The sequence below is a fragment of the Pristis pectinata genome, chromosome 22, assembly GCF_009764475.1.
Source record: "Pristis pectinata isolate sPriPec2 chromosome 22, sPriPec2.1.pri, whole genome shotgun sequence".
NCBI classification, from domain to species: Eukaryota; Metazoa; Chordata; class Chondrichthyes; order Rhinopristiformes; family Pristidae; genus Pristis; species Pristis pectinata.
The window spans coordinates 14040451-14063181 of NC_067426.1; the positions used below are offsets into that span (position 1 = coordinate 14040451).

General features: G+C 41.3%; 1 protein-coding gene across 1 annotated transcript in view; it reads left to right on the forward strand.

Annotated features, from left to right (window-relative positions):
- Positions 1 to 15451, forward strand: part of LOC127581615 (exostosin-1-like) — a 215688-nt gene extending 200237 nt beyond the window's left edge. Inside the window, exons 9-11 of the mRNA XM_052036128.1 lie at positions 3314 to 3474; positions 5344 to 5515; positions 14482 to 15451. Of these exons, the coding sequence (XP_051892088.1) occupies positions 3314 to 3474; positions 5344 to 5515; positions 14482 to 14667 (519 nt within the window). The 3' untranslated portion in view covers positions 14668 to 15451. The remainder of the gene's footprint in view (positions 1 to 3313; positions 3475 to 5343; positions 5516 to 14481) is intronic.
- The last annotated feature ends 7280 nt before the right edge of the window (positions 15452 to 22731 follow it).

The window sequence follows — 22731 nt, forward strand, 5'->3', positions numbered from 1 at the left end:
TTGAATGACCCAGGACCTGTCAAACTGGGGTGACAAAGTCATTCGAATCTTGAGTTATTCTTCAAACATTTGGTAGTTTTAACAAGCTAAATGCAGAAACCTGTTGTTTTTCCAACAGAGCAAGCGTTTAAGAGAAAAGTAACCTTAACTCAATAGCACATTTACATTGGGATGCCCCAGTGTGCTTTACAGTCAATTAAATACTTCAAGTCACTGTTGTACTTTAGGAAATGTCGTGGTCAGTTTGTGCACACAAGCCCCCACAAACAGGAGTGACCAAGTCATCTATTTTAACTACCTTAAATGAAAGGAAAATAGGGGCTAGGAAACTGGGGGTAACTCCTCTGATTTTATTTAAAATGGAACCTTCTGTCAATAGAAGGAGAAAGAACAGAAGAGATGTCAGTTTACTGTTTCAACAAACCTTTCTCCAGCACCACAATACTAACACTCAAGTCTCCCTAGTGGAACCTGAACCCACGAGCTTTAACTCAGAGGCAGCATACAGGAAGAACAAATGATTGGTTAGGGTAACTTCTGTGAGGTATTGCCATTGTAATTACTGGTCCTTTAAATTGAAGCAGGGCATCTGAACAGCCCACCATTTTTCAACATACGCTGGATGTGTACAAGATACCATCCGTAAGAAATAGGAACAGAAGTCAGCTGCGTGGTCCTACTCTGTCATCTAGTGAGATCATGGCTGATCTGATCATCTTTACTTTCCTGCCCGATTCCCTTATGGTGCAAAGTTTATTTCAACCTCGAATATACTTGTGATTCAGCATCCACAGCTCTTCGAGTAGAGCATCCCGCAATTCACAACCTTCTGAGAAAAGAATATTTTCCTCATCTCAGTCTTAAGTGGGCATCAACCAGTCAGCAGCACAGGGTGAATAAAATTTACCTTGTGTTATTTTGACCTGGGCTTCTATACATTGATGGCAAGTAGCTTAACCAGACAGCAATAGCCACTCTGAGGTGGATTTCAGCAGTAGAGATAAACTTTTGAAATCTTGCCCAACTCGCCATTCTGTTCAGATCCTGACTTGTACCAAATATCATTCATCCATTATCCCTGATCTCACTGACCTTCATTGGCTCCTGGTCCAGCACTAGCCTGATGTTAAAATTCTCAACTTGCTTTTCAAATCATGGCCTGGCTCTACATTACCCATGTAACCTTCCCCAGCCCAACAACCTTCTGAAATCTCTGTGCTCCTCTGGCCTGTCATGAGTTGCCAGTTTTCATCACACCATTCCTGGAGGCTGGCCTCAGATTGTCTTTGTCCTAACCTTGATAAGATATTCCTCTGACCTCTTCTCATACCCAGCCATTCTCTAATCCTCAAGATGTTTCTTAAAATAAGGCAACTGTGAATTCCCATTTTTCAGGAAGAAGTGCTCAGGTAAGGAACTGTGTCTATAGACAAACAGCATCTCTGATAAGTTCACAAAACATGTTGTGTGGGGAGCAGAACATTGTGTGACTCTCCAACCAGAGCTGAAAATATGGAGACACAGACTTCGCCCTGTGTGTGGCTTTGTGTGTGTGTGTAGCTAGAGCCAGTTGGGTTTTTGAACTGAGACACAAGAGGTTGCAGATGCTGGAATCTGGAGCAACAAACAAAATGTTGGAGGAACTCAATAGGCCAGGCGGCATCTATGGAGAGAAGTGTATAGTTGACATTTCGAGTCCCTGTAATGGGGCCTTGGGTAACTGTAAATTTCTCACCATAAATGCTGCCTGACCTGCTGAGTTCCTCCAGCATTTTGTGTTTTAAACTGAGCTCACTTAAAAACCAGAGCAAGTGAGAACTTGAACTTGGAGTGGAGAGAGAGAAGATCAGAGGGTAAAAGAGGCAGCAGGTGATTAGAGAGAAGAGTGGATGTTATTTTGGGTGGTGAAGAGCACTGGGGAAGAGGATAGGGGATTAAATTTGAATAAAGACAGAGAATTAAGGGTTGGGTAGAGAAAGAAGATACAGGTAACACATGACCAAACTCAGAATCCACCACACACACACATACTGCACTTTCATCAGTGTGCAGAACCCATCGTGGTCCCAGGGAGTATAAAACAGTGTTATTGTATTATTTATATTCTTTGTCTGACTGTGTTTCAATAGCATGAAGCCACACCTTTATTTCTTATATAAATGGGAAATCATTATTACGTAGATGCTGAAACTATTTTCCTTGCTGCAGTGCACAACCTACAGCTGGCAAATTGCTCCCAGCTGCTGTGCCCCAAAAAAAAATGCTATCACTCTACCCTAAAACCTGCCTCTAATAGCAAGGCTTTTGGTCACGTGTTTTTAACATCTTCTTGTGGCTCGCTGTAACAACTTGTCTAACAACCAACCTTGAAGTACCTTGGAATATTTTACATTAGAGGTCCTCAATAAATGATCCCAGGTATGGAGAGATTGGCTTAGAAGGGCAAGGTTGGACAAGTTGGGTTTGAACACATTGGAATTTAAAACAATGAGATGTGATACATGTTAGATTCCTAGGGCGATTGACATACTAAATGCTGCGAGGCCTGTGACTAGGAAGATGTGGTCTCAGGATGGGTCCATTTAGGACTGAGATGAGGAAGAATTTCTTCTCTCATATAATTAGGAGTCTTTTGAATTCCTTGCTCCAGAAGGCCATGGAAGTTAAATCCTTGAATATATTCAAAGTTTAGCTAGATAGATTTTTATCAGTGAGGATTATGGAGAGACAGCAGGAAAGTGAACTTGAGGTGTTGGAATTGCCAATGATGTTAATGAATGGCAGGGCAGGTTTGAGGGGCTGAATGTTCTGCTGCTGTTCCTATTTATGGTCTCAATGTTGAGCTTCAATGGGCAGTTTTACTGCACGGCACCTCGCTTCCTGCCAGCAGTGGCTAAGTTGGTTTGGATAACTCCAACTTCAGCTTTGGTGTTGTGGACAAAGACAATGGCTGCTGTGACAAGCAATTATTCAAACCAAAGATCACAGCTTATTCCCCAGGTTTGTATTTTGTTGGTAGATCTCAACTTAGCCAGGGGTAAGAGCACTGGAAATGGACAATGGATGTGGGATAGGAATTAATAACTAGAGTTTTTGCTCTTGTGTATTAGTCTGTACTTGCTACTGTCATTTATACGTGTCAACATGATTGTCACAACAGTGATACCACTTCAATAGTTTAAGGATAAAATCCTTTCATGAATATTTTACCTGTGAATTAGTTACAAGTGGAGCTCTATATTCAGAAGAGATGATCATAGCAGAGAAGTTTAACATGTCCAAAACTTGACGAACTGCTGCCTTTGTTCCCTAGGTTGACTTTGCATTCATCGTGTGGTGCAGCTTCCCTGATCGGATCGTGGGTTACCCAGCTCGCAGTCATTTTTGGGACAGCAGCAAGGGATTGTGGGGATACACATCCAAGTGGACCAATGAGTACTCCATGGTTTTAACTGGAGCAGCATTTTACCACAGGTAAACAGCACAAGAGGAGTAGTGCTTGTGGATTCTGAGACATACTGGAACTCGTATGGTTGTGAGGCTCTTCTCACCTGTCCTGTAGTCAGCACCTCCAGTTACCCATCCTCAAGGATATCAGATAATAATAGAATTGTTACACCAGAGAGAGGCCATTCAATCCATCCAATCTGTGACAGCTCCTGGTACAGCAATCCAGTCATTCTAATTCCTGTGGCCATCCTCTCTCAAGTGACTCTCTGATTTCCTTATGAAAACTCTGATTGATTGTGGTTCCACCAGCCCTTCAGGCATTGAGTTCCAAATCACAACCACTGTCTACGTTTAACAAAAAATGTTTGGCCTCACATCACCCTTGTTGCAGCTGACCAGAATTTTAAATGTTTCCACCTTAATTCTTGAACGGTTTAGGAATGCAAACCAGTTCCCTCTATTTATCAGTCTAAACCAGTCAGCGTCCTGTACACTGCTGTGTTAGCTCTCTCTGCAACAGGAAATCACTAAAGGTGGTTTTATGCTGTTCAATTTACATGGGCTGAGTAGTTGAGTTTATTTTACTTTTATCTCAGCACTGACTATCCTGTCGCAGAGCTTACCCGATCCCCGACCTGCCAAATTCCAAAATTAGAAGTTCCAACCTGAAACGTTGGTTGTGGGAAGTGATGGCAAGGTGGGGGGGGGGGGGTGAGAAATGTCCAGAGGGAATGGTTTGGCAGCCACAGAATCTGGACATGATTCCTTTGGAACTTGCAGCTCAGTTTGATTCACTGTGCACTGTCCACCAGCACTCTCACAATCTCACTCTCCACCACCCCCCTCCCCATCTCTTCTCCTCCATCTAGTTCTCCTTTGTCCACCAGCACGTTCCCCCCCCTCTTCTGACTTGAGCTGATACAATTTCCACAAAGAAAAAGCTGACACTGCAGCATTTTTACTCCAGCAATGATTCTGACGTTTGCAACTTTCAGAGGCTGTTGGGAACTGAACCAGACTCAATGGGACCATCTTTATTACTTTTGTGTTGTCTCATAAACCTCGTGGATAGCCACACCCCCAGCGTTCAGGGAAGAACACAGGTAGTGAAATTCCAACTGCAGCCTGTTAGTATTTGAATGAGTATTTCATCTCAGCTCATACCCTGTTTTAAAAATTCATCACGGAGCCCCTAGCTTCGTCATGCACACTGGTCTATGTTAATTTACCTTGAGTCTAGGTGTGTGCTGAAGATTACTGCAGGAGAATGCACCTACTCTAAATTTGAATTGGATAATAAATTGCCATAGAATATTTTACATCCATTTAAACAAGCAGATGAGCACTGGTTTAAGTTATTGGCAGGGAATTTATGTTAAACTTGCATAAAACGTTGATAAGACCACAGTTGGTGTACTGTGCACAGTTCGGGTCTCCATATTACGAAGATGGATATAAAGGCAGCAGAGAAGGAGCAAATGAGATTTATAAGATTAATACTGGAACTGAAGAGGTCTTAACTATCAGAAAAGACTGAGCAAGCTGGGGCTCTCTCCTATTACCAATATCAGAAGTGTTACCATTGAAATACATGCAATTGTTAATTTTATTGTGCAGCCATGCACCCCTTGAATATGTGTACAGGTTATACAGAGTGCAGCTTGAACCCAGAACCTTTTGGTCTTGTGCAAGAGTGCTAATACTGAGACATATCCTTACCACCACCCTGCCATAATCATCTAATTCAACAAATCAAAAATCAAGGATTGGTTAGTGTTTTTGTAATACCACACAGTAACGGGAGTGTCGTCATCCAAGCCATCAGGGGAACTGCACACATAGTACCAGTTTTGATTGTTATGGTTCCTTAAGCTTTTTTTTATGCCTTCACAGATATTACCATTACTTGTTCACAAACTACCTGCCTGCAAGTCTACATGCACTCATAGACCAGACAGCCAACTGTGAAGACATTCTGATGAATTTCCTAGTGTCAGCAGTTACTAAACTTCCCTCAATCAAAGTCACACAGAAGAAACAGTATAAAGAGACCCTGATGCAGCAGGTGTGTAGTTATTTTACATAGTATATCTACACTGAGAACTTGGTGATACAAAGCAGCCACATAAGATAGAGTATTTTACTCCCTTGGTGTTACCACGTCAGAACTTAAAATGATACCAAGGAGATTTTAATTAATAGAATGTGTTTCTACTGGCAAAATTGCCAGTCACCTGTTAGAGGATAGTATAATTCTGCACTCCAGAAAGGATGTCTCAACTGTGAAGTGGGTGCAGAAGAGGTTCACTGGAATGGTGTGAGGAATGAGGAAACATTGGAGAAGTGATTCTCCTCAGACCAGAGAAGGTTAAAGGGAGATTTAATTGAAGTGAACCAGTTTATGAATAGTTTTGATGGGTAAATAAGAATTAATTGTTTCACTCACAAATTACAAGTAATGCAATAACATTTTGCGAGCAGAAAAATGGTCTGGGATGCACTTCCAGCAGTGGAAACAGCTTCATTGGTAACATTCAAAAAGAATCAGATGGGGAGGCAGTGGGGTAGGGTTCAGACAAGGGAGAATTACAACTTTAAAAAGGGAGGAGGTCATGACACTGGGCCAATAAAGCAATTTAAGTCATGGTAGCAGAGAATGATAAAAACTACAGAGAGTTTGATAACTATGTGCATCACTGAACAAAATCAAATCAGGAAAATGTAGTAAATGGTATAAATTAAGCAAGTTGTAGCTGAGTGTAAAAACCATTCATAACAAGCAAAGTGAACTAATGGCACAAAATGACATAACTTGGTTTGATCCTGTATGGCATGATGACCAAAAGTAGTACGGGCTGAAATCAGTGATAACAACAAACTGAAAAAAATTGTTGGTATTATTTGCAGGCTCCTTAAAAGCAACAACAGTGTTGAAGATCTATTAAATCAGGATACAAGAGTTTGTAGCCAAAGTAACACAATATTCCTGGGGTACTCAAATCTTTCTTTAAATTGGACAAATCAAATTGGGAAGAGTAGTTTGGAAGATGAATTCATATCAGGGACTTTCTCCTGGAGCTGTACAGCATACCTAACAGGCCACTTTAGAATCTGTGTCAAATGACGAAACATTTATTTAGTAATCTCGTTATAAGGGAAAGTGATCATGGTTTGATTTTACATTCAGTTTGAAAGGAACAAGATACAGTCAGAAACTGTATTGTTTTGAAGACACAGCCAGTTACAAAAATGTGGGGATGAATTCACATAGACAGGGAAATTAGGCTAAAAACATTACCAGTAAACAATGGCAAGTATTTAAAGAAATGTTTCATAATTCACATCAAATACACATTCCACAGGACGTGTGATCTATCCATTGCCCAATTTAAGAACGAAATAATGTTGCCATGAAGAATAAAATGCCTTTGGTTTGGTAGAGTTTGAGGATCTGGCATCAAACTACCAAAATTTTGATGATAAGGGAAAAGATAAAATACCAGAGTAAATGAGCAACGAATATTGAGATGATTTTCAGGGTTTCTACATAAATATTGAAGAGTGCTGTCCTTCAGAGACAGAGGCAGGACAAATTACAATGGAAAACAAAGAAATGGCTGAGGCATTAAACAAATTATAATGGGGAACAAAGAAATGGGAGATATTAAAAAAATTTATATCTGTCTTCATTGCAGACGGCAATAAACATACCACACAAGCATTTAATAGCAACGAGAAACGGAGGAATTTAAGTTATTAAAGAGAGGGTGCAGAGGAGATTTACAAGAATGCTGCCTGGAATGCGGAGCATGCCTTATGAAAGCAGGTTGAGGGAACTCGGCCTTTTCTCTTTGGAGAGATGGAGGATGAGGGGGGACCTGATTGAGGTGTATAAGATGATGAGAGGTATAGATAGGGTAGATAGTCAGAGGCTTTTCCCCAGGGCTGAATTGGTGGCCACAAGAGGACATAGGTTTAAGGTGCTGGGGAGTAGATATAGAGGAGATTTCAGGGGTAAGTTTTTTTACTCAGAGTGGTGAGTGAGTGGAATGGGCTGCTGGAGATGGTGGTGGAGGCTGATACGATAGGGTCTTTCAAGAGACTGTTCGATAGGTACATGGAGCTGAGTAAAATAGAGGGCTATGGGTAAGCCTAGTAATTTCTAGGAATAGGGACATGTTCGGCACAGCTTTCTGGGCCGAAGGGCCTGAATTGTGCTGTAATTGTTCTATGTTCTAAGTACTAAAAAAAAATTAAAGAAACCAACAGCCAACAATTCTGCTGAATATGATAACCTGTTCTAGAGGTGGCTTCAAAGATCGTGGATTCATTATTTGATGAGGAGAAGGGTGAGGGGGGAAGAGGCACAAGTGGCAAAAGCAGCAACAACAGCAACCTGCCCCTTACGTTTGAAGTACTAATGTTGACAATCTTAGTCCTGCATCCTCACCCACAGGAAAATGCTTCTTCTCTACCCTATCAATTCCTTGCAAAATGCTGAAGCCCCCCCTCCCCCCCCCCATTTTAAATAGCCCCTTATTCTTCTATATTCCAAGCCCTACTTCATGTACTCTTTCCTCATAATTTTAAAGAATTAAAAATTGTCCATTAAAAAGGTACCCTTGGGTGTAGTCATATTATGTAGTCACCCGATTGCCAACATGAAACTCGAACTCAGCGACACTGAAATGGGATGGGGAATGATGTTGGGCTTGAGCCAAATAACTAGACAGGATGTTGTACAGATATCATTACAAGGAATACATCATTAGAAATAGATTCCAGCAATTAGTGTTGGTACCATGATTCTACCACTGAATAATGATAGCATCGCGGCAATATTCCAGTGATAAGCTCACCAGCTGTCTGTTCTGCCATGATCAATAATCACTGGTGATTAATGTGGTCTGATGCTGATAACACGAGTTGGACCAAAACCATTTTGTTGGCATCAGCAGCTACTAGTGAAAAATGGTCAATTTGTAATTTTTATGTCATGTTTGACTTAATTATGTGTGCCGTGTGCAATTCTTAATTAAAATTCTGTAAATAATGTCCCTTTTACATTGTTGGTCACAGTACTCCTATACGTGTCATTGATTTTAACTTTGTCCTTTAATTCAAGAGCCATTTTATATTAAAATAAAACAAATGCAGATTAAAGTTAAGCTCTCCTGATAATTAGGTTGAAGTGGTGGGGAATGAGAGATTAGAATCATGGAGACATACAGCAGAGAAATGGGCCATTTGGCCCACCATGTGTATGCTAACCTTTCTTGCCCTTCTACACTAACCATTTTTGCCCACATTAGGTCTGTATCCTTACCTAATCAAATGCCTGTCTAAATGCCTCTTAAATGTAGTGATTGTATCTGATTCCACCACCACCACCTCTGGCAGTAAATTCCAGTTACCAACCACCATGTAAAAGAAAGCTTTTCCCTCAGCTCTCCTTTAAAACTCCTTCCTTTCACCTTAAACCTATGCACTCTGGATTTTGATGCACCCACCATGGGAAAAAGCTTCTACCTATCCCATCTATGCCTCTTACAATTTTATACACCTCTATCAGGTATAAATTCCATTACCTCTAGACTTGACAATACCAGGGCTCTCCTGCTCAGCCTCGCACCTTCCATGAACCTGAACACAAAATTTTGCCACCCATTTCCTAACTTGTACTGAGTCCCAGTCACCCATTTGGCTACTGACCAACGCTGCCTGACAACAACTCCCATTTACAACTCTCATCCCTCTGTAGGATTACACCCTCCTACCACACTAACCATCTCTAATGATACAACCTTTGAGAAACCTGAGCTCTCCAATTCTGGATTTCTGCACATCCCCGACTTCTGTACCTCCAACTATTGAACCTCTGGGGCCCTCAGTACTGGACTTCTCATCACTTAACCTCCACCTGCTGCATCCCCTCTCTCTCTTCAAGATGGTCCTTAAAGCATCTCTCTTTGACCAAATTTTTGGTCACCTGTCCTTGCATCTCTTTCTGCTCCTCAGCATCACTCTTCGTAGCATACCTGTGAACTGTCTTGATGCACTGTTATCTGTAATATTACCTGTGAGGTAGCCACGGCCAGGCGTAGCAGCCATCCACGGCTGCCTTCAGGTTTCAAGGAATTAAAATACTTTATCTTCAAGGCACTGCTGTAAGTAAAATCACAGGCACTTCACAAGGATGGACCTGGCAGGCAACTAATAGCACGAGTTCACAGACAGGGCATGAAACCTCCTGGAATATGACAAACCAAAACTGGAAACCTTGTCCATACATGTGGACATTGGGTGGGAATAGAATGGAGCTGTGCAGTGATGTGCTCTGAGAGGCAGCAGCTACTAACAAGGCTCTTCACAAGAACATTAGAGAAGTTTGAAACACAGGCATGTTGGAAAATATTCAGAGAGGTTGTCAAAAAGCATATTCAAAGACTTTAAAAGGTGCATCTTAAAAAGGAGAGAGAGGGAGATCAAGAGGTTTGAGGAGGAATCCCAGAACTTGGGTCTAGGCAGCTAAGGCATGTGATCCAGTGATAGAGCAAAAGAAAGTGGAGTTGTGCTGGTAAAAATGGGGTTAGTACTTCATGGTCAGCAGGGCCCACTTCTGTGCTGTATGACTCTCAAAGAGGGAGCCTTTTTACAACTGTACAAGGCTTTAGGGAGACTATACTTGGAATGTTGCAGGCAGCATTTTAAGGAAGAATATATTTGCCTTGGAGGCAGAGTAGAGAAGTTTCACTAGATTGAATCACAGGATGAAAGGGTTGTGCTGTGAAAAAACACGGAACAAAATGGAACAAGAATGATTCTGAGGAAGCTTGAAAGGATAGATAGTGTGAGGAGAAGAGTTTAGAAAGAGGACATAGTCAGATTAAACAGTTACATACTTAAGACAGAGATATGGAAGGATTCTTCTCTTAGATGGTTGTGAATCTCAACCCCAGAGATGCCAAATCATTGAGTATACTGAAGGCTGAGATAATTTTGTTGGAAAGAGTCAAAGCGTTATGGGAATTGGGCAGGAGAGCAGTGTTGAGGCCAATGATCAGATATTATTGAATGGCAGAGCAAGTTCTTGGGGCCACATTGCCAACCATTGCTCCGAATTCATGTTGTACTAATGTCGAATGAATGTTTTATGGAGAATGAGATAATGAGACATATTAAGCAGAGACTTGGGACAGAAGTTGCTGAAGGGGTGGCTGGCAATGGCAAAATAGTGAAAAGTCGGGCCACGTGTAAAAGCACAGATTGGACAGACACAGAGATCGAGGAGTGGGATTATAGTCCTGGAGGAGTTTTCAGAGGTAGTGAATGGTGAGCACACACTACCACCATTTAGCAAGAAGGCCAGTACCCTCTTAAGGCAATTTGAAGAAGATGGATAATAAATAGCCTTGCTAGTGATTAACCTCATGCCCCACAAACTGTGAGAATTAATTGATCAACACTTTAAGCTTCCAGTATTGATGGAGCTGGTGGAGTTTGCTCTTGTGGCACAGGTCAGAGGATATTGCTTGAATTAACTAGGAACCTTTTGCACTTCTGCCTTTTTTTTAAACTGGTTACAAATCAGCAGTCACACAGTGAAGCCCAGAAAAGTTGGGGGGGGGGGTCACAATTTGTCTTTAAGCTATTAATGGCCAGGTCTGCAAGTATCCAGACTAGTCACGAAATTAAAAGGCAACAATCTGCTGGAGGAACTCAGCAGGCCGAGCAGCATCTGTGGGAGGGAAAGGAATTGTCAACATTTCAGGTAAAACCTGATGCAGGGTCTCAACCCAAAATGTCAGACATTCCTTCCCCCCCACCCCCACAGATGCTGCTCGATCTGCTGAGTTCCTCCAGCAGATTGTTGCTCCAGATTCCAGTATCTGCCGTCTCTCATCCCTCCAAGGAATTAAGGGCACTCAGTGTTTAAAGCACCCTTCCTGACAGGGATAGCCGTCCTTTCAATAACCAACCAATGTAGATGTCAACTATGGATAACACCATCACCTTAAAGATCAAAAGGTCAGGGCTTAGTCCCACCCCAGAGACTTGATCACATAATCTAAGTCTATAAATCTAAGGAAATACAGTGCTGTCAGAGTGCCATCTTTCAGATGAGACACAAAGCAAAAGACCCCATCTGTCCAATCAGCTAAAACATCTCGTGCTGACAGAAAGAATTATGATGATGAGAGAGAATGAAGGCAAGGAGTGGGGTAGGGGATACATTCACAGACAAACTGTCTTTTGCATCCTCTCAGAGTACGAGAGTGCGTGCATTATCGCCACTTTAAGAGTTTAGCATTTCAACCATAGCTTCCTCTGTTTGTTGAGACCAAGTGCGTAGAATCAGTTTTCAAGATGCTACCTGATCATTCATTCTATTCCCTGCACAGCTGGAGCTGGATTGATTTTTGGTTCAATTGGTTAGGCAGCCCCATGAGATTTAGACACCATCATTCATTGGGTTGAACCAACTCTGACAACGAGCGATCAATGATGTGCCCACTGTGGACAGAAGGTTTAGGAATCATACTACCGCCCCTTGTTGATAAATTATTGATCAACTCCGGTTGAATAATTTAGGGCCCGCAATTCGAGTAATGACTGAAGCAAATGAATTTGAAAAAGCTGTGCCTTTAGCATTATCCATAGACCAGAACTTGCGCGACAGGACAAATGGGCTGCTGTGATGTAGCTGCCCTGTATCATAGAATTTTATTTAAATACTACCTATTTTTAAATTATTGGTTCCTTCATTTGGCCTATCATTCCTCCCCCTGCGGTTAGCTGTAACAGTGTGAGGTTGTGCAGCAACACAGACTTATAGTTGCTTTATTCTGCCAGGAGATCAGAAGCCCCAAAAAGCACTGAACTAATTCACCCTGGAGCAGGCATCTTGTATCACAGGTCCTTCTTGCACCCTTCTGCTCAATTGTAACTTGCATCTTAAGCCACAGGAAATTTGAGAAGGGAGCGATGTTGTGAGGGCAACAGGTGGCTTCGGCCAACAGCTGGTGATATCTAACCTGCGCAATTTAAAGTTTGAGAAAGGAACAGGGAACCAGATACAAAAAAGGAGAGAGCAAGAACGAGAGAAGGTTTAATACCAAGAGGTTATTCCCTCTGGCTGGAGTCTCGAACCTAGGGACAATGGCTCAGGATCACAAAGGAAAGATCTGCTAGCCCTGGAGAGGGTCCAGAGGAGGTTCACAAGAATGCTCCCAGAAATGAAAGGCTTAACATATACAAGTACTGTTTGATATCCTTGGCCTGTACTCGATGGAATTCAGGAAGATGGTGGGGTTGGAAATCTCATTGAAACCTACCGGATACTGCAAGGCCTGGGTAGAGTGAACGTGGAAAGGATGTTTTCATTAGGAGGAGAGTCTAGGATCCAAGGGCACAGCCTTAGAATAAAGGGATGTCACTTTAAAACTGAGACAAGGTGGAATTTCTTCAGCCAGAGATGGATCTGTGGACTTTGTTGTCACAGAGGGCTGTGGCATTGGGTGTATTTCAGGCAGCAATTGATAGGTTCTTGATTGATAAGGGGGGGTTTAAGGGTTATGGGGAGAAGGTGGAGAATGGGGTTGAAAAACAAAATCGGCCATGATTGAATGGCACAGCAGACTAGATGGGCCAAATGGCCTTAATCTGTTCCAATATCTGAAGGTCTTAGAATGAGGGACTGGTCAACTAGGTCTAAGGGAAGTTGGGGGAAGGTGTAAATAGTAGAAGAATCTGAAGGGTAAATTTGTCACAGAAGGTAGTTGGTATCTGGAATGAGCTGCCAGAGGTGGAGGAGGCAGGAATGGTAACAACATTCAGAGGCATCCGGCCAGGTACTTGAATGAGCAGGACAGAGAGGGATATGGAATTAATGCAGCATGTGGGGCTAGTATAGATATGCAGTGGGCTAAAGGGCCTGTTTCTATGCTGTACAACTCTGACTCTCAGATGAGAAATGCTTTTCATCAATGGCTGTAAATCTTTGGAATTATGCAATCTACAGGAAGGCAGAGATTAAGTTGTTGAAGATATTAAAGACTGATCTCAGTAGAATTATGGGATACTGAAGGAAACAGTGGATGCAAGGGCAGGAAATGAAAAGGAGTGGGAGAGAGGGTATGAGGGGCTGCTTAATTCACTCACTTTTCTTTTTTATTTAGCCTAGAAACTGGATCCATCCATCCCTTTATGCTTAAAAATAATTCGACCCAGTTTAGATGGCACTTTGATAATTTCCCAGCGAGATTGTGCCCATTGGAAAGTTGGCCTGGGCATTTCTATTTCACCTTCGCGCGACTGACAGTTTTCTGGCACCAGTCTAGCATCTAAAGATATCATAAGTCAAGCACCATGCATCTCATCCCTTACCAAAAGTTTTGGGTGTGACCTTCATTGAACACTCACTGAAACCATTGGCAATCTCAGTGCAATGAGTATGAATTTAAATGATCTCCATTCTGACTTTGATACCACGCACACAGCATCCACCAGCCTCAAGCTTTCAATGATATGTAAAACTAGTTGCAAATTCTTCAGACTTTGCACCTCAGAGCCACATACTGCAATCTCTGCCTCACTGACCATCCATCACACAGCGGCTTGAAGCCACTGGCATGGGCTTTGATCAAGGCAGCTAATCACATGGTACATGCCACCTCACATAAAAGATCACACGTTTCCTCTTGCCTTCATAGCAACCTTTTATAAAGTTGTACGTGCAAGAGAGTTCTTTTAAAGCTTTCTCTAGTGATACACATAGCAAAGACTTAGCAGTTAGGACTTTTCTTGAAGCCCCTTTTGGGAGAAGCAGAGGTCCTATTGTAGCACTTTATTTGGGTGTAAAGCAACGCAAGACTATTTTTAAACACATTTTTGGCCATTTTCACAAATTTATGCAATAGTGCGATAAACAGGACACCAGAAAGGGATTGGATCCAATTTCTAGGTATAGTATTTGTGTTCATGTGTTTCCAATTCTGACTTGTGTATTTTTATTTTCCCCTAACCATACAGGGGTCAAAGAGTACTCTCTGGGCCAATCCAGACCATTTCACACAGAGACAGAACTGCATTAACACATTTGCCAGCTGGTTTGGCTACATGCCCCTCGTACAATCACAGCTCCGTCTTGACCCCGTCCTGTTCAAGGATCAAGTCTCCATCCTTCGAAAGAAGTACCGTGATATCGAGAGACCATGAAGGCCAATACTTGGAACACTTGCTGCAGGTCTGGCCAAGAAACACCACAGAGCCAAAGGACACAAGACATGAAAGAACAGATCAAGGCTCTGTGTACCCTTCTTAAATCTTTTAGACAATCTTCTGCACAGCCTATGAATAGGCCAGCTGACTTTATTTTTTAAGAATCACTGTTATTTACTACAACACAATCCATGTGGAACACCTCAACAAAAATGTAATCTCTCTCTTAATTGTGACAGTTTCAGAAGAGGTTCAGAGAAGTGACCCATATCCTTCCAGAGTTGGTTAAGTACAGCTGGTAAGACTGTACTTAAACTAATTCCAACAGAAAGTGAACCTGTTTTTTCCAGTCACTTACTACTTTCCATGAATGAGTGTTTGTTTGCTATTTGAAAGCTTGTTCCAAAAAGGCTCACAATGCAAACAGGCAATGGATGGGTTCTCCAGGGTAAATGAGGAAACTGGGTGGACACCTGGCAATTTCTATGATTTAATTCTTTTTATTGTCAACCTACTGCAAATAGTGCCAGGCACTGTATATTACTCCCACTTACAGGAGTTTTGGTTCTGGTCCAATGTTATTGGCTGGAGGTTGTGTAGAAAGTGTCCTCTGTTGTGATTATGTCATGGCTAGTTTGGTACATGACAGTTTACATGAAGATTCATTGAGTTGGTTTTAATGTAAAATTATTCACGGTTAAAGAAAATAATGCAGTTCAAAATGAAAAATGCATGTTCTGCTGCCCACGGGATTATGTTGTATTAAATTACATTTTGTCCAATTGCGTCACATTGCATTGAATAATTTAGCACAGGCCTTTCACTCTCCTTCCAAATCACAATGGCACTGGAATCAGACAGCATAGGAGGAAGTCATTTGCCCAAATATGTCAATTCCAGCCCTTTGAAAGAGCTATCCAATTAAGCCCATTTCCTGCCTCAATCCCTATACCACTGTGATAGTTACTGTTGTTACATCAAGCATCCTTTTCACAGTTACTTTTGAATCTGTTTCCACCACTAGTTTTAGGCAGTGCATTTGAGACAACAACTCACGAGGTGTTAAAAAAAAACCTCATCTCCTTTCTGGTTCTTTAGCCAATTATTTTAGAATGGCCAATTAGCTTTGTAACAGACAAACATAAAAGCTTTGGAATTCCTTTGTGCAAGCATATTGAACGCTGCGTGTTTGTCTGAAATTACAATTGCATTGCTTCTGCTGAGTTAATTTATTTAAAAGGAAGCAGATTAGTGCTGCTTTAAAGAGTAAAAATACACAATATAGCGAGTGTTCATGTATTATAAATTCAAGCCAGACATGGTTCTATTTGAGGATATTTCTACCCATTTCCCATGTCTGGGATGTGTAATGCTGAAAGGGCTGCAAGACAATGCACATTTTTACAGCCTTAGTACATGAAGATGCTTTCGTAGGGATTAGGAACAATTGGTTTAAGAATTTTGAGGAGCTACAAGAACCACTTTGTTCCAACACCTTGAATGAAAGAATGGTCCAAGGCAGTAGGAATGAGGCCTTCAGAAGTTTTGCTTAAAGTGATTCTACTTACTGCACTTTCAGCCACATGTAAATCTATAATTATTTCATTCTTACACCACTGCTTACATGCTCATTCATGCATAATTCTCTAAACAGAAATGCAAGTACATACATGTACTCAGTCACAGGTATGGTGATGAGACAATTAAGTTACTGGATAAGCAACGAGAGTTCTGAACCATTAATTAGAGGCACAAGTTCAAATCCCACCATAGCAGCTTGGGAATTTACATTCAAGTAATCAAATAAATCTGGAATTAAAACAAGTCTCAGTAATGTAAAAACCCAAAAACAGTGCAAATGCTGGAAATCTGAATTAGAAAACAAAGTGCTGGAAATACTCAGGTCAGTCAGCATCTGTGGAAAGAGAAACAATTAATCTTTCAGTTCTGGGACTCGTCGTTGGAAAAGGAGGAAAATCAAGTTAGTTTTCAATAGCCGAGAAGATGGCAGAGGGGTTGGCAGAACAGAGGGAATGAATCCAGTGGGAAGCAGCTGCAAGCACGATTATTCTTGTCTGTGTATTGTGTTGGCGATAGCAAGGCTGTGGGAAATGCCTGGCAGGCCAGATGAAAAAAACTGAGTTAAGATGATGACAGGCAGAAATGATAGATCGATGGAAAGTAGTAGTTACCCAAAAGTTGGAGAATTTGATATCGAGTCTGCAACATGACCAGACAGGAGGCAGGGTGTTGCTCCTCAAGCTTACACCTCTTTGTAACAGTGCAGACGGCCACAAACAGAGGGGTCAGAGTAGGAGTGGGCTGGTGAATTAAAGCACCCGGCAAGTAAAAGCTCAGGGTCACTCCTGTGACCCAAAACAATCACCCAATGTGGAGACCACACTGTGAACACCAAATGCAGCACACCAGATCAGAAGTGCAAGTGAATCAGTGCTTCATCTGGAAGGACTGGTTGTGCTCCAGGGTAGTGAGAAGAGATGAAAGGACAGGTGTTGCATCTTTCACAGTTGTAGGAGGAAGTGCTAAAGTCCCCACCAACCACTCCCCAGTTTACAACAAAAGTATAATGTGCATGTAACTGCCCCCGTTAACTCATTTGGACTCGTTCTATCAGGGGTATTCCCATTATTTTACCCATCCCTCCCCCACGCTCTCTGCTACTGACAGCTAACTTGTTTTCCCCCCTTTCCTGTGCAGGGTTCCCGACTTTAAATGTTGCCTGTTTCACCTTCCACAGCTACTGCCTGATCTACGGTGTTTTTTCAGCATTTTCTGTTTTAAAGCCCCACCTGGTTCATGAATATCCTTCAGGGAAGGAAATCCACTGTCTTTAGCCTTTGAGAGACTCCAGACACAACAATAATGGATAATCTTAACCACCACCCCATTTCAGGGACATTTAGAGATGGAAAATAATTGCTGGCATTGTCAGCAACATTAACATCCCGTGAACAAATAAAAGCAGATGTGGTCCCAACCTTGCTAATACCCTCACAACCCTGTTCACATGCATGTTCATGTGCTCATATTCCTCTGCAGGTACACTCACAAAACTAATTCTCTGGAAACACATTCTCTGTCTTTCGCACACACAATCTTTTGCACACATACATGTGCCACCTCCACAAATTTCCTGTGCATTAATTCGTAATCATTCTCCACTCACAGACAGCAATGGTACAAGCCTCCAAATATGCTTACATTTCCACGCGATTATATACTATCAAACAACCTACCCAACAAATTTCAAACAATCCACATATCTATAAGATATGTGTCAACCCACCTCTCAAACATAATCTCTTATTCATTTTGTGCCTTACACACAATTAGTGTGCAGCTGCACATTAATATTCCAGCTCATGGTTATCTGCATACAATCCTCTTACATTGTCTCTCAAATGGTTTTCTCATTCTGACACATTTGTCACGCCAGGTTTCAACAAACCTTCCTGAGATATCTATTGCATGTATAATTTTCCTGCGCTCTGCTGGATTAATCTGTCATTTAATCCTAAATGTCAATTAAAAACACATTCACTTTGGGGTGATGGTGCAGAGATCATAGGGCACCATCACCCCAAAGTGAATGTGGTCTGAGTCCAAACTCTGGGACTGGTAGTAAAGGTTAATCCTAAATGATGAGCATGGATTACAAAAGCAAAGTATAGCAGATGCTGGAAATTTGGCAAGTCAAGCAGAGAAACATGAGCTAACGTTTCAGGTCAATGACCATCCAAAATCTGCGAAGTTGGAAAAACTGCAGTGTGAGAAGGAAAGAGAGGCAATTATAAGATAGAATGAAAGGTAGGAAGAAATTTAATGATAAAAAGAGATATTGGCAAAGGGTATGATAATGGGACAAGTAAAGAAACAAAAAAGTTTAAGGAAGGTGTACATCTTTAGTTTCTTGTTACCCTTTGCGTTATAATATCATTTACTTTGTCACAATGTCTCTTGCTCCTCCCGATCATAGACCTGGCCCTCTTGGTTTCTTGCTTATATTTGCCATTTCAACTTGACACATTTACACTGTCTCTCTCTACAGATGTTGCCCAACCTGCTGAGTACTTCCAATTTTTCAGTTTTTATTTACAAATCATTGTCAGATCTCCTGCAGTGAAGATCGAAATGCCCTACAAATCTTACACTACAGCTTTATCAAAAGACAACAAACAAACACCGTTCAGGATAATCGTCAAACGTTGTGGAATGGTTGGGCGAATGAGGCAACATGTATGCGAGTTCAAAGGTGTTAGCCTATTATGAAGAAAATAACTTATTACTTAACCAATGAGCCTGTGCTGATGTGATGACAGATTATTGCCTACAGCAAAGGATCATTCCCTGATGCAGGTCAAACAACAAAATAACAGAAAAAAGTCCAGGCAGAAATTCTACTGGGCAGTGTTACAAAATGCACAAAACAAAACCTAGAATCATATGGATGAAGGGCATTCAGCTCATCATTTCTGTTCTGGAAACTCTTCATCAAGCAAGTCAATTAGTTTTGGGACTGGAAGCCAATTCAGCAGGGCCAAGATCCCTGAAAACACAAGTACTAATTGACTACCACAGATTGCATACTGTATGGTATTGTTGGATACTGAATTAAGGTGGGCTCCCTCTTTTTTCAATTAACTTGGGGAAAAAAATGAAAACAATCTTCACAAAGTTTAGGAATCCAATGACAGCCATTGTCTATAGTAACTATCCCCCATGAGTGCAAAAGCCATGCATTTGAGTACCATTCCAGAGGTCTGAACACATATCCCAGGCTGATTTTTCCAAGTGTTATTCCAAGCAAATGGCTGGAGTTGCTGTATTTCAGATATTAAAATGTGCTGCTGCCTATTCTGTCAGATGAACAGAAATTATCTGATAATACTATTCAAAGAACAGCAGAGATTTGTGGGACCTTGCTGTAGACAAATTGACTGCCTTGTTTCCAGCATTACCGTGATTGCATTTTAAAAAGCAATTCATCACTAAAGATTTTTGAAATATCCCAAGGCTAGAATTGGTCCTTCATCCAAGTCTTCCCCCGTGCCTCCCCCCCTCTACTCCCCATTTTTATTCTGGGAAATTCCAGATCAAAATATTAGTAAAGGCTTGAAAGATTTCTTGACCCCATTAAAGCAGGAGGCAGTGGCAGCGATAACATTCACTTCATTATTACTATACCTTGGATTCTGTGAATGTTTAACCACTGCATTTTCAAGCAAGCAATGCAATAGCTCAGCTCCATCCTGTGGCTGCATTTGTAATACTTAAAGAGACTAAGAGTAACTCTGAAGTGTAATGGACAGCAAGTAGGAAAATATGACAACTATTTTGTACTTGATGGAATCTCACAAGCAGGTAATGAAACAACTAAAACAGCCAGGTTTGAATTTCAAACAAACAAAAAACAGTTTGTGGGAAAGGATCAGTTTGCCTCACTCTGAAGAAATCTCAGACTTTTCTACTGGGAAGATCAGTCCAATGTTATCAGTGAACTAACAGTGCTTGTCACTGACTGCAGAATCCTGGCCAATGGTCACTGTTGAGTGGTTCCAAGACAAGCAAACTCAAGACTGACCTAGGAGTCTGCATTTGTAAGTCAGAAGAATTAAGGAAAATGAAGTCTTATCATCCTGAAATTGTACAGCACAATTTCTGATTTAATTATGGGACTATCCTTTGAAATTAGGACAGCTGACAATTCTAGCCTTCCTCCTTCATCCCTCCTCCACCCTCCCAACCCACCTTCCTCCTCTCTTCCCCTTTCTCTCTTATTCTTCTTCTCTCCCTCCTCCCCAGAGAATGTGTGTAATCAAGGGTTGAAAAGGAGTTAAGAAACAGCCTGAGGACAGAGGTCAATCTAAAAAAATTTACCTCAGTCATAAAAGTTAAGCAAAATTTAAAGCAAAAATAAACTTAAAGCCCAAAAAAATGAAACAAGTGGGAAAAGCTGAGATGGTGTGTTAGAGAAATAATGTGTACAAATCAAAATACAGAAAGCACCCAAGTTACTAGACTTGAGCATTCTACTTGCAATGTTTTTTTTAAATTTTAGAACTACAAAAATGCCTTATTATTGCACAAACATCGAGTTGGATCTATATAGTGCAAGCACCGTAGATAACATTATTTAAGGAACAGCGATTCATTGGCCAGAGGGCAAGCTCTTCTATTGTGTTTACAGAGTAGCAAGCTGACAGGCTAATAGGAGAGGTTCTATTGCCTTTAGGTTGAGTTTATAATATAAAGAGAGGAGGTTCCAAAGGTGCTTGGCAGTGCTCCAAGGCATCATCAGGAACTTGGTCAGGCAAGATTGAAGAGGAGGAAAAGTGTAAAGGTTTCCTTCTGGGAAAGAAGAAGAGATGAAAGCAGCTTGGAATGACAGCATTGTGTACTAGACACAAGACACTAGACACTGCACAGCAACAGCTTGCCAAGGTTTCTTTGGCAATACTTTTCAAATCTCCAACTTCACAAACCAGCTTGTACTGTGTACCACAGGATGCACAGCAGTATATCCATCACCAAGGACAAGGGAACTTGGCAGACGAGACCACTACTCCCAAGTTGTATATACTATTTCAACCTGAAAATACATCAGCAATCCCTTTATCAACACTAATCTAATCTTACTACAGTCTGCAACACTTTAAAAAGGCAGCTCACCTTCAAGGGCAATTAGTGATGTCAGTAAATGCTGGGCATGATAGCCATATCTTGTGAATGAATCAACCAGAGAACATCTGAAATGGATTGACTGAAGTCCATAACTTTGTACTGAAACAGGCAGCATCTGCACTGACTTGAATCGTCATGGTAAGTGGATTCATTGATAGAAGTACAGAACATGATTTCACCCCCTCTTAAGGGAGGTGAAATAGGAAAGGACTCCATGAATGCTGTGCATAAAATCACATCATTTCCCAGTTATGTGAATTAATGAATCCTAGAGTGCTCCATTCTGGGATCTAAACTGCAATGTTATAATAAGTGATTGATTTTAGATGGTCAAGTTCTATTGAAATAAATATCGATATGTTACAGAAACCCTAACGGGGCCATGGCAGCGGCTAGTTTTTTTTTGAAGAGGATGATGCAAGCTGAAGTCTGATTATTTGGGTTTCACAGTTGATGGGAATTTTTTTTTAAAAAAGATATGTACTTTCTGCTCATTCACTTTCATACTCTACTCTCTATTTATCATTTTTTGCTGGTTCCTAGAATTTTCACAATCCTCTTTTCAGGATTGATTTTTGTGTGCATTTATTGGTAAAATGGTGAAATGAAAGGCCAAATATATGTGTGTTTGTTGATTATTGAACAGAGCAAAACATTGGCCATTTGTATTCCTCTTGCTTCAATTCAGAATTGCAAGGGGCTGTTTAAGCAATTGGAGTTTCTGAGCACTGCATTAACAATATTGATATCCTTGTTTTCAATACCGGCACGTCTTTGCAGCCCAAAGAGAGGAGGAGTTCAGGGTGAATGAAAAAACATGCAATGTGAATCCCAAGGTGCTTTTCATGTGGAAAATGGAGGTCGGGAGTTTTGACCCAGGAGCAGCAGGATTGCAGTAGCACGTGTGACTGAAATTCTCCTTTTGCCATTTGATCAGCTGCAGCATGTACACTCCTCTGACCTGTACTATGATCAGCCTGGTTCCTGACAGTTCCACCACAGAACATTTGATCAGAGAAATCCTTTGCTGCTGTATGTTGTTGTACTCCTTCCACGGGGGAATTGTGGGGATAAAAGGAGTCCCCTCCTGAACAGTGGGTTTGCATTTCATTTTACCCAAGTAAAATTCAGGGGGTCTTGCAAACAAGCCTGCATACATTTCCTAATTCAATTGTGGAAACAAATACCTTTCCATATCGTTTAATAACACCCTCGACTACATCCCAAAAATAACAGCAGGCAGCTATTTGGCCCTCTGTGCCAGCTCTGAAAAAAGTTATCTGATTTGGTCCTGTAGATTTGTCCAGTGCTCCTAGGTTCACCATTTCAGTGTAACTAAATTCAAGGCCCCAACAAAAC